General features: G+C 33.6%; 1 protein-coding gene across 2 annotated transcripts; it reads left to right on the forward strand.

Annotated features, from left to right (window-relative positions):
• The first annotated feature begins 11,872 nt into the window (after positions 1 to 11,872).
• Positions 11,873 to 13,601, forward strand: LOC106404634 (glutaredoxin-C6-like). 2 transcript variants are annotated; one of them, XM_013845336.3, is made up of 2 exons: positions 11,873 to 12,603; positions 13,251 to 13,601. In XM_013845336.3, exons 1-2 carry the CDS (start codon positions 12,175 to 12,177, stop codon positions 13,284 to 13,286), a joined length of 465 nt encoding a protein of 154 aa, XP_013700790.2. In that variant the 5' UTR covers positions 11,873 to 12,174; the 3' UTR covers positions 13,287 to 13,601. The 2 variants fall into 2 exon arrangements, with proteins under 2 accessions (XP_013700790.2, XP_022543128.2); XM_022687407.2 differs by having other exon boundaries at positions 11,878 to 12,603; positions 13,248 to 13,601.
• Positions 13,602 to 13,757: the final 156 nt, after the last annotated feature.

Raw genomic sequence — 13,757 nt, forward strand, 5'->3', positions numbered from 1 at the left:
TCTATCGGCAAACCCTAATCCAATATTATAGTTATACAGCCCCTAAATTTTTCATCAGCTCTTTCTTTCTTTCTTTAGTGTTCTTCACTCTATTCACAGCCTTAGCTCTTCTTTCCTTTTACTGGTTATTTCTCACTACAAGAAAACATCGGGATACTGAGGGAAAAAATCGTCGGTATGTCGTCGGAATAACGCTATTCCGACGACATACCGACGAAAAAAGTCCTCGGAAATATCTCCTCGGAAATTCATACTTCCTCGGAATTCCGTCGGAAATTTCCGACGGAATTCCGAGGAAACAAAATTCCGAGGAAACTCCGAGAAACATATGTTCGTCGGATGGTTCCTCGGAATAAACCGATGGAATTCCGATGGTCAAATCCTCGGAAGTTTCGACAAAACATTCCTCGGAATGTTTATCGGAAAATTCCGAGGAACATATGTTCCTCGGAAAATTCCGAGGAACATATTTTCCCTCGGAATATTCCGAGGGAATGGAGTTCCTCGGAAAATTCCGAGGGACAAAACTCCCTCGGAATTTTCCGAGGATTCCATTCCCTCGGAAAATTCCGAGGGAATTATGTTCCTCGGAATATTCCGAGGGAAGAAAGTTCCTCGGAATTTTCCGAGGAACTACATTCCCTCGGAATTTCGAAAAAATTTATTTTTTTAAAAAAAATTTAAATTTTTTAAATTTAATTTTAAAATTTAAAATTAAAATTAAAATTGAATAAAACATTAAAAAAAAAAAACTACGGGTCTTGGATGTTCGGGAACACCTCGTTCGGGTACATCCTCTTCATCATCTCCATCATCTGCTCGTTGAGCCTCTTCTGGGTCTCATAGCCCGCCTGTTGAGCTGCCATCTGGGTCTCCAACGCAGATATCCGATCATCCTTGTCCTTCAGCTGAGCCGTAAGAACTTCCGGATCAACATATGGCGGTGGTGCAGAAGAAGGAGCAGCCGACCGGGAGCGACGACCCAAACCGACCATACGTCCCTTCTTCTTTGGAACCGACTGAAATATAAAAAACCAAATTTAGATAATATAAATTGATGATAAAATAAAAATCAAGAAATAAATAAATTGAACTTTAAAAAAAAAAACTTACCGATTCAACGATTTCGTTGATTCGAACCCGGGACAAGTTGGTCGAAGCCGTCGAATCGTCATCATCGGTTTGAAGCTGAGACACTTCGTCGTACACCTGAGTTTGGACCAGGTCGACCACGTCCCTCACAAGACCATCATCAATCTGACCGGTCTTCTTGTTGGTATACGCCCTTTTCATTAGGGCGAGATCATCAACCGGCTCGCCCTCATTTTCTTCCGCCTTGAAAAAAAAATAAATTAAACAAACATTAGAAATTTGAAAAAATGCATAAAAAATAAAATTCTGAAACTTAAATAATTAAAGAAAAAGCGGTTGAACTTACCATGCGATCCGCGAGAGTGGCAATAGATTGGGCACCCAAGTTATGCTTGTACATGCCCTTCCCTTTACGGTCGCTCCTGCGGTTGTTGGAGTTGGTGGAAGAAGTTTCTTTCGTCTCTTCCTTATCCCAATGCTCACACAACTCCTTCCATACCGTGTCGTTCATCGACTTTGGGACCTTTTAATTTAAAAAAAACAAAGTTTAATAATTTAAAAAATAGTTTAATAAATTAAAAATTGTTAATAAATTAAAAACTACCTTGTTTGCTTCCCACTTCTTCTTCCACTCGTACATCTGCTTCCCATAGTTGTCCATAACTTTATGGACAAAATGGTTATAAATAGAGAGCGTATCATCGGAATTCCAGTTGAATTCTTGCTGAAATAGTTTAAAAATAGTTTTTAAGCACAAAAATATAAATAGTTTAATAATTACAAAAATAGTTTTAATAAATAAAAAATAGTTTAATAAATATAGAAAATAGTTTAATAATTACCAAAAAAAAAGTTTTAATAAATAAAAAATAGTTTAATAATTAAAAAAATAGTTTTTAAAATATTTAAAATGTTTAATAAATATAGAAAATAGTTTAATAATCACAAAAAATAGTTTTAATAAATAAAAAATATAAGTAAAAATTTTGAATACTTACCGCAAACTGACGAAACCACAGATGCTGCTTCTCGACGGGAAAGTGAGTGAAAGTCGGATGTCCCTTGTCGAGGGCAGAGTACATCATACGGTTGATCCATGCGCTGATCCCGTTCCCGGATCGGTTGAACCTAATAAAAAGAACAAATTATTAATAATCAATCAAATTTTAAGGATAAAAAATAAAAGTTTAAATTACCATGTTTGACCATGTCCATGTGGATACTCAGTGAGATAGGGAAGATGGTCACGACCGGGCTGTCGAACCAACTCCGCAACGCTCATCACTCCCGGAGGACCGGGTGCAGCAGCGGGACCAGGAGCGGGTGCAGCAGCGGGAGCGGGAGCAGCAGGAGCGAGTAATGGAGAGGGAGATGTATGGTATGAGCTGTGGGGCGAAACGGAATCCTGAACATGGCTGGAAGAACCCCGAGACTGGCTCCCCATACCACCCCGGCTACGACGCTGGCGAGGCCGGATCTGATCATCATTAGACCTGTAAATTAAAAAAAAAAACATATTTCAAAATTATAGTTTTTAATCACAAAAATATAAATAGTTTAATAATTAATAAAAAAAGTTTTAATAAATAAAAAATAGTTTAAAAATTTTAAAAATAGTTTAAATAAATCCCAAAAACATAATAATAACGAAAAATAGTTTTAAAAATGTTTAAAATGTTAAATAATTACAAAAATAGTTTTCATAATATTAAAAATGTTTAATAAATATAGAAATTTATATTTTACATATAAAATACATAAAACGTTTTATAACCACAAAAAAATGTTTTTAAATATTATATAAATGATTTTTAATCTTAAAAAAGTTTTATAGATTTTAAAAATGTTTAATAAATATATAAATGAATTTAAAATGCAAAAAATAGATTTTATATACAAAAAACGTTTTCAATATATATATATAATTTCAAATTCGATTTTTATAACCACAAAATTAATAAAAACTAAAAAAAAATTCAAATCAAGTGAAATACATAATCAAACTCGATTTTACACAAATCTACCATTCACCCTAACAAAATCTATAAATCTCATTCCAAAATCATCAAATCTACTTAAAAACCATACAAATCTAACCTAAAAGAGTGGGATAGGGTTCTTACATGATTATGGGGGAGGATTAGGGGAGATTCGCCGGAAAAACGCGAGAGAGAACGGTGGAGTCGCCGGAAATCGCGAGAGGAGAGGCTGTGCGGCGCGGAGAGAAAGAGAGAAATGGGGAAGAAGATCGGGCTCGCCCTAATATTATGAGGGGTCCGACGGAAACTATCCGTCGGAATTTCCTCGGAAATATTTTATATTTCCGTCGGAATTTCCTCGGAATTCTTTGATTCAATTTTCCCGAAATATTTGGCGGCTAGGTTAACCCGGTTAAATGAAAATATTCCGACGAACAAGGATTCCTCGGAATACCCTCGGTAATCTCCGAGGAATTTCTGAGGAACCAGGGTTTGGGGTTTTAAAACATCGATTATTTTCGCCGTATTTCATTTCTTATACAATTATAATGCATACCATTGAGGATTCTTTGTATAGATGATCATAAACCATGAAATAACACAATTTCAAAAATAATTGTAAGTATTCCCTTTACCGTTTATTAAAGTGTATAAGTGTTTCTCTTATGTTGTGTGGTTTTCGTTCATGTAATCGTAAAAAGTGTTTGTTATTGGATAAAACACCAAAGTTCATAGTTCCAAACATCATAATCTGGTTATGACACTTAATGAAGGTTATATACGTGTTATTCAATCCGTAAAACGTTGTTTTCAATTTAAAACCCCAAGTTCCTCGGAATTTCCTCGGAATATACCGAGGAGATTCCGAGGAGATCCTTATGTTCGTCGGCATTTCCTCGGAATATACCGAGGAGATTCCGAGGAAAAAGAATCTATAATCAAATCCCCAATTCCTCGGAATTTCCTCGGAATTTTCCGAGAAAATTCCGACGAACATAAAGAGTTCCTCGGAATTCCCTCGGAAAATTCCGAGGAAATTCCGAGGAACTTTGGGTTTTCAATCGAGAAGATCTATTCCGAGGAAATTCCGAGGAAAACCTATTTGTCCTCGGAATTTCCTCGGAATTTTCCTTTAAAAAAAAAAAAAAAAAAAAGGTCGACGCTAGTCTGTTTCCGAGTCGTCATCACCAGATGAATCTGAATTTGGATCTTGGTGAACGATCACATATATCGACTAAATCGAGTCTTGACTTCAAATTATCCTTTGTTTTACCTTGAACATTAAGGATCGTGTTCATGAGATTGTCAAAAAAGTTCTTCTCGATATGCATGACATCTAAATTATGCCTTAGTAGATGATCCTCCCAGTATGGCAGATCCCAAAAAATACTTTTTTTGTGCCAGTTATGTAGGTTTCCAACACCATCTACCGGAAAATGCTCATGTCCACCGACGTCTGGCGTCCTTTCTGCACCAAAATCTCTAAGTTGTGTCTTCAAATCTTTCCCACGAATTTCCGGAGGTGGACTGTCAAACACCCTCTTGTTCTTCGTAAACAAATTCCTACTTCTACGATATGGATGATCTGGTGGTAGAAATCTCCTGTGACAGTCAAACCAACACGTTTTCCTTCCGTGTTTTAGTTGGAAAGCATCAGTGTTATCTTGACAATATGGACATGATAGCCTTCCATGCGTTGTCCATCCAGATAACATACCATATGCTGGAAAATCACTTATTGTCCACATTAGTACTGCCCGCATTTGAAAGTTTTCTTTACACGAAACATCGTATGTTTCAGCACCTTGAGCCCATAGTTGTTGCAACTCATATATTAGTGGCTGAAGAAACACATCAAGTGATCTCTTAGGATGCTCTGGTCCGGGAACGAGAATCGAGAGAAACAAAAACTCTCGTCGCAAGCACAAGTTTGGGGGTAGGTTGTATGGTGTAAGAATGACTGGCCATAGAGAATACTGTCTTCCACTCTTGCCAAACGGGCTGAAACCATCAGTACATAATCCAAGGTAGACATTTCTTCTCTCATACGCAAAGTCGGGATACTTTGATTGGAAATGCTTCCACGCTTTTGCATCTGAAGGATGTCTGATCTCACCATCTGTTGAGTGCTCCGCATGCCATCTCATTGGTTGCGCTGTGCGTTCAGACAGATACAGCCTCTGCAACCTTTCCGTCAAAGGCAAATACCACATCCTTTTATATGGTACTGGAACTCTTCCACTCGTATCTTTATAACGAGGCTTCCCACAAAATTTGCATGAAACCCGCTGTTCATCCGCCCTCCAATAAATCATGCAGTTGTCTCTGCATACATCTATTACCTGATACGATAAACCAAGACCAGCTACGAGTTTCTGAACCTCGTAGTATGAGCCAGGAGCTACATTATCTTCGGGTAGAATACCTTTTACATAATCAGCAATCGCATCCACACAGTCTTCAGCCAAATTATAATCCGTCTTAATGCCCATCAATCTTGTAGCAGATGATAAAGCTGAATGACCATCTCTGCAACCTTCGTACAATGGTTGCTTTCCAGCATCCAACATATCATAAAATCTCCTAGCTTCGGCATTGGGTAAATCTTCCCCTCTAAAATGATCATTTACCATCTGCTCAGTACCTACACCGTAATCTACATCCGTTCTAATTGGATCTTCTAATCTAACCGCTGGCTGAGGTTCGCTAGTACTACCATGTTCATAATCAGTTTCTCCATGATGATACCAAATTTTGTAACTTCGTGTAAACCCACTCAAATATAGATGAGTCCAAACATCCCATTGTTAATAACTTTTTTATTTTTACAATTAGAGCAAGGACATCTTAACATACCTGTTTTTGCTTCCGGTTGTCGGTGAACTAACCCCATGAATTCGGTTATACCTTGTTGGTATTCTTCCGTAAGCAATCTCGTGTTCGGATCCAAATGAGGTCGATCGATCCAAGAACGAAAATAATTTGAAGAAGACATGTTTTTTATGAATCAAATTCGTGTGTAAAGAAAGTGAGAGGGAGGATGAAGATATGGAGTGAATGAAGAGGAAGAGGGGTGCTTGTATTTATAGTTGAAATCCTGCCGACAGTCCGAGGAAATTCCGACGGAATTCCGATGCAAACGGCTAGTTCGTCGGAATTTCCTCGGAATTTTTAAAATCCCCCAACGGCTCTCCAACGGCTCTCTAACGTCTATAATATTTCCTCGGAATTCATCGGTTTTTTCCGAGGAATACTAGTTTCCTCGGTATTCCGTCGGAATATTCCGACGAGATGAATTTTCCTCGGAATTCCGTCGGAATATTCCGAGGAAATTCCGAGGAAGCCAAATTTTGTGTTTCCTCGGAATTGCCTCGGAAATTCCTCGGTATATTCCGAGGAATTCATTTTCCGTCGGAACGTCCGTCAGAATACCGCTGTTTTCTTGTAGTGTCTATGTTCTCATATAGTACTATATTTTCTTATCAAGCAAAACTTTTCAGTCATAATGTCGAGTTTTAGGTTTTCTAGTTCTGTTCTTTTAGATTTTAGTACTTGTGAATTTTTTTTTTGGTTTTAAGCTTTTATATTATCAAGTGGAATTGGTGTTTTGGTTTTCTTTTTACTGTCTTTATCAAAATAGATCATAAGTTCATTCCTGTTTTGCATGTGTGTTACCCGGTGCCGTGCAAGGGTATTAGGGGCCTAAAGCAAGTTTTAAAAATAAATTTATATACAACAATTAAAAAAAAACAATTTTCTAATACGATATATCACCTTCGCGAAATACATAAGTTTAACACTTATAAGAATAAGTTTATTACGTAAATATGCTATGTTATGTCCTATAAGAAAAAAGTATATGAATTTAGAAATTGAGTTATTCGATTCTCGTGGAAATTTTTTTTTAGAAATAAATTTAAGCAACTAAACTAGAAATTATTTTAAATTTTGGAGTCCTAGAAAACGTAGTATTATTCGGGGGCCTAAGGCGAATGCATTTTTCAATACACTGTAGGCACGCCTCTGGTGTTACCCATGGCGATCGACTTGCCTTGCCATGGCGCCAGTAACTGGAGTTACAATAGTGTCGCTCTAAAGTGGGGTCGAAGGCATCGAGAAAAAGATTAGTTTTTTTTTGGACTGAGAAAAATTCAAGTAAACTATATGACGCATTTCTAGACTGTCATTCACCTCTACATTTTTTGACAAAAAGAAAAATTTTAAAAGTAAAAAAAGTATTTTTTTGAAGTATAGAAAAATACTATTTATTTTTTCAAATATAGAGAAATATTATCTTTATATTTAAATACATTCAAGTGTGGACACTTTCACGGATCCCAACGAATCCATACATCTTTCTCACTCAATCACTCTTTACAAACCTAGATCATTTGTACGGAAGAATCTCTCTACAGATAGAAGATCATCAATTTGCGTGGATTTTATGGTATATCTGGAAAGGAAAAAATAATAAAGTGTTTACCAATATATATAGTGATCCCAGAGACACTCTTAAACTAGTAGAAACATAATCATTACTTTGGGCGGAGGCACATAATACAGTTATACAAAGGGTTACTCAAATCAAGGAAGCCGAGGTCACAACCTTACTTTCAATGCCGGGTAGATGGTGTTTTACGGAAGGATGCTTGAAAGATCAAGATATTTACTCGGAACAAGGTTGGTATAGCACTTTGGAAGGTTTTGATGGATTAATGGAAACAAGAAATACTAGAGCTAGTCTTTCACTTCTCCACTCGGAAGTAGAAGCGCTTATCTGGGCAATGGAATGTCGTATGAGGAATTTACGTCAGTTTCAAATCATATTTGTAACAAATTGTTCTAAATTGGTGAAGATAGTTTCGGGACCAAAAGAATGACCATCTTTTGAAAGTTATTTGGCAAAGAATCTGAAAGGGAGTTTTCACAACTCATAACTCATTATAACTACGAACGATGAATTTAAGGGTAGACAGTCTTGGACGCAGTACAAGGAAACAACTGTCATTTGTCGTCCATATGGATACAGAGTTATCACTTTGGTTTGTAGAATAAACTCTTTGGTTTGTAAGTATATGTGAGTCTGTTTAATGTTGCTGACAAAAGGAATACGTATTATATTTTTGAAAAATACATTAATTGGAATCATTAACAAATCCGATTATGGAACTAACCAGGAGGACTCGGCTCGGAGTCACGGTTGAACCAGTCCAACCGGCCAGTCCAATCCAGATTTTAAAACATTGTGTAAATACAACTGTTTACCGCAAACGCACTAACATTTCTTTAGAATCATTGACAAAGACTCGGTTTTATTTAAATGGAACATGGATGAAAATGGAATCTTACATATAGAATCTTAGGACATAATGTTTTAGGTGAGACCAATATAAAAGAATACGTCACTGATCACAATTATACAAAAGACTGGAAGAGATCACAACAAAAGAAAATGGATCCACTGAAAATGAAAAAGAAGACTAAAATAAACTAGTTATATTACGTTTTAAAAGTAAAGTTGGGCGTACGTGAGCACATGTGGCAGACACGAAGTTGAAGGCAACACCATCAACGGTGCTCGTATACCACACATCTCTCCAAAGTCTGTTTCATATGGGCTCCAGTTCAACCTATTTCCACACCATTTATGCTTGTCCTCTTCTTCATTTAGTAGTATTTACTCACGTCTTGCCAAAATTCTATGTGAGTAGATTCAACTAATGAACTTGTAAAGTCTTTGACTCTTTGTAACTGTTATTTTTACTCATCATGGTAAAAAGAGAACTTATCAATCTGCTTGAAGACCAAGTAGACTAAAAGCTTTGAAAACAAGTTATATATATATGTACGATGAGTTTACTTAGCATTTGATATCTAAGTTTGTGAGTTTTCTTGGAGGCAAAATAGTTTCAAGCAGCTCCGTTTATGACGGAATCAGTGACAACAGAATCTCAAACTAAGCCTTGGGATTGGTCCAGTTTTTATATAGTTTCATAAAATAACATGGAAAAGTTACGCTAATGCTTTGTCATAATGGCAAAAGCGTAAGTTCAGAGAACTTGCGATAACTTATTTGTATTGGAGTTTTAAAAGTATAATCGCTAATACATATTTCCTCTGTTCCAAAATACTTGATGTTTTGGATGTATGCACAAGTATTAAGGTATACACTCAATCCTAAAAAATAACATTAAAAATATAAATCAAATTAATTCAGCCAATTTTTAAAAATAAGAATCAAATATCATTGGTCACACAGTTTTCGATAAAATTAATATTAATATAAAATATCAAAACATCATCTATTTTGAAACATCAAAAACTCTCCAAAACATCATTTATTTTGGAACGGAGGGAGTAGTTTATAACCTAACTAAATAATAAAGAAATAAAACCAAACAAAAATAGTTCCTTTAAACATTATTTGTCAATTGATTTGCATGAATCATCACCATATCAATTTTGCAAAAACAAAAATGACATGGTTTCTAAATAATATGATATGTCATCAAGCTAGATAAGTGTCATCTTAAGATTTAAATTTTGTTTCATTATAAGTATAGTCTTACATTTCAATGCATATATTTAATAAATTTCCAAATTTTCCCTTTTTAATTCATTCATCAATAAAGCAAAAATATATAAATATTAAATTGGGGTAGAATGAAAAATTTAACAATTTTTATTAATTTATGTGCAAAAACCTTAAACATTATCTTTTATGAAATTAATGGACGAAGTATAAAATTACATTATTGTTAATCAAGTAAAAATTTATAGATAGTTAAATGTTGAAATTTTAACCAAAATCTATTAAACAATGTAACAAAACTGTTAATTTAGGTTTACAAATTATCAGTTATTCACGTTTAATTACTATAAAGTATCTTAGCTGAACGGTTAATTAATAGAATATATTGATTCTAATCAATTTTATATAAAAAAATTATATTTTCTAAAATTTATATATTAGTATATTAATAGATATATTTTAATATAATTCTTATTTTAAGAAAAATAAGAATTGATTTTTTCCTAAACTTTGACTAAATCTAAATAAATTTAAATCGAATATAGTTAAGAAAATTTTCATAATAATTGGTTTTACCATTTTAAGTTTTAAACCAATACAATTAAAATATAAAAATTAATTATATATAAATATATGAGTAAAAATAAAAATTATTATAATTGCCCAAGCCGCAAGAAACTATTATTTCCACAGATAAATTAAAGAATTTTTTTTATTAATATTTTTTTTATAAAAATTAATTAGAAATGTTTCTTAACAAATACTCCATGTAATTCATATTTAGTATCATGTTAGCATTCAATCTTTGTTTCATTATAAGTATCGTTTTACTCTTATTTGAATTCATCAATTAATATAACCAAACAAAATTATATTAAATAGGGGTAAAATAAAAACTTTTAAAAAACTAATATGTGTGCAAAAAGCTTAAATGCAATTTTTATGAAATGGAGGAAGTATAATATTAAGATATTATTAATCAAGTCAAAATTTGTAGATTATGTTTAAAATTTAAACCAAAAATATATTAAACAATGTAAAGAAATAGTTAATTTAGGTTTCTAAATTATCAATTTATTCACGTTTAATTGCGATAAAGTATCTAAGTTAAGCGATTAATTAGTAGATTGATTTTCAATATATATATATATATATATATATATATATATATATATATATATTATGTCATAGAAAATCTACTAAAATATATTTATATATTTAGGAGAACAACTAATCTAAATGAAAATAAAAAAATTAATCAAAATTTTAATATATTTAGAACAAAAAGTATTATGATTGCATTCAGAGAATTAAATACAATCTAATATATTCAAGTGATAACTAAACCTACTAGATATTACATATACAAAATCACATGTTTTCAAAAAATGTAATATTATTAATATAAATTATACATGTAAAATTTTTTAAATTAAAAGTAAAATATTAATTAATTATTATATTATATTTATTTAAAAATATTTATATTTGTGTATGAGCACGAAAGAATCACATAGTATAACAAGAAAAATATAGTTACAACAAAATGTAGAAAGATTAAACTCCATTAATTCTAGTTTTTGTTGATCTCTCTGATAAAAATGTTTTATTAATTGATGTTACTTTCGTTTTCGTTTTTTCTTTCGCTTTTTATCTTGTTTAACGCATCCAGCAATGACCCTGGTTTTTACTGCTCTCCTTTGTGCTCGTAAGTTGTTTGTTGGGTTTGCGGGCAAGTCTCTTTTGCTTTCTTAGTTTCATTAGTATATATGGTTCCCCATGATGAGTTGGGGCTTTGTCTCCCTGTTGTTTAGGGCTTGTGTCTTCAGAGGTTTTGTACCTGCTGGCTTAATATCCTACAAATGTATTCCAAAACTGTATGATCCTTAGGTATGATAACGAATTTTAAGTGTTAAAAAAAACTCATCCAGCAATGACATAAAGAACTGACTCCAACTCTCTTCTAGGGCAGTACAATAAATTGCAACCCAATGCATGTTAGAACTTGCTTTCAAGAGTTAACCAACAACACATAATTCTTCGCCTCTGCTTCCCAATACATAAGGAGAGTCGTCTTCCCTTATCCTAACATGACTAGGATGTGAATTACTCCAAACTTGTGAATATTTTTCCATTCACTTTTTGCTATTGAAAGGGTCAACATCAGCAATAAAATCTACCCCACCGGTTTTGGAACTCCCATGCATTTAACTCATCAGAATACACATTTAAAAAAATATACAAAAACGAGAAAGCTACGGAAATTTAAAAAAAAAAAAGCAAAGAAAAAAACACATCACGAGAGAGTACTTTGTGATGTAAGCAACCACATACACCACTCCCTTCTTCTCCTCTCCATTGTTTTTTCTTTTCCTTTCCCAATAATTCTCTTCTTATTTTATTAGCTATTTTATATTTCCTAACTTTTTCTAATACTATTACTGTTTCTCGTTTTGATTATTTTTTTAAAAATTTTAATCTCTTTTGATCCTCTCTATATATACAAATACAAAATCACCACTTTCTACTAAAATAGCTCTCTACGTTTCTTTTCTCTCTTTAATTGCAACTATGATGCAAGAATTGGGTTTAGAACGTTTCTCCAGCGATGTATTTCCCTTAAACCTCACTCCTCCTTCTCAAACCTCATCTACTTCTCTTTCCATCGACGAAGAGGAATCTTCGGAGGCCAAGATCCGACGGCTGATATCGGAGCATCCAGTGATCATCTTCAGCAGATCTTCTTGTTGCATGTGCCACGTCATGAAAAGACTCCTTTCAACAATCGGAGTCGTCCCCACCGTCATCGAGCTAGATGACCACGAGGTTTCCTCTCTCCCCATGGCTCTTGAAGAAGAATATTCCGGCGGCGGCTCCGTCGTTGTTCCTCCGCCGGCGATTTTCATTGGCCGTGAGTATGTCGGTGGTCTTGAGTCCCTTGTTGCTCTTCATCTAAGTAGTCACTTGGTCCCTAAGCTTGTCCAAGTTGGAGCTCTTTGGGTATGACTTACTTGCTTTTTAATAGTATCAAAAAGCAGAAACTTAGGGTTTTTTTTCTGATTATTATCCGATGATCAGAACCAAACACCCATGTATAAAATGAATTATGATAAACAATAATTAAAGATGTGTAAGTAGTGAATTTTATGTAATTTTGCTTTCTCATTTTCTCTATCACTTGCTAAAGTATATACATCAATCATCAAACTTATTTATGAATCATCGGACTGGTTAGGACTAATAAAATATAATCTAGTTGTATAAAGATTCAATTTTATTTATTCTTGTTTTTTTTTTTTTTTTATCATATCATGTTGAGAGATATTAAATAACCATAAGATCATGGGTAAAAATGCAAGATGTATATATCCATTGATCTTAATGTTGCTAAAAATTAATTAGTTTGACAATAATATATCTTGATTGGCAATTGAATAGTTTTTCCTATATGACTAATTCAAGTGGTTAGTTAGTTCATCTTAGTACTTAGTAATGGTAATTTTAATCGATCATGGACTTCTATAGCTTCTTTGTTGCGAAATGCGAATGATCATTTTTAGTTTTTTTTTTTATTCTAATCTATACTGATATGTATAAATATGTTTCTCGATTCGAAAGTTAATTTTTTTGTCGTTATCCTACAGTAGAGAAATGAGGAAAGAAGATTCTACTATTATTTGTAAGGTCTCCAAGCTCTCGGCATCACGTTATGTTTTTATTCAAGGAAATATTCCTCTTTTGATCAGATGTAAAAGTCGGCAAAGAACCTCAAGTTAATCATAGATCCTTCTAAAATATAGTGGGAGTCGCCATCTTAAGCCAGACGATTTCGTTATTGTGCCGTGATCTCGTCTAGGTATTTGACAGCGACGCTGGGCTTAAGTGGCATCTCCGAAAACAATCTCTCTTTTATTTTCCTTCGCACAATTATTGAATTTCTTTTTCAAAGATTCAGGAAAAGACCATAATTTGGAATAGAATGCTATATACTTCCTTTATACCGGCCGATTAATTTGTAGTAACGTATGATTAGGAAAATATGGAAAAAACATTTGAAAAGGGATTTAAAGATCAAATCATTTACAAAGACACTCATTTAATTATCGCTAACAACACGCAGGTTTTTCTAACTAACCAATAATCGCTATAATGTA

Source organism: Brassica napus, chromosome A8 (genome assembly GCF_020379485.1).
Source record: "Brassica napus cultivar Da-Ae chromosome A8, Da-Ae, whole genome shotgun sequence".
NCBI classification, from domain to species: Eukaryota; Viridiplantae; Streptophyta; class Magnoliopsida; order Brassicales; family Brassicaceae; genus Brassica; species Brassica napus.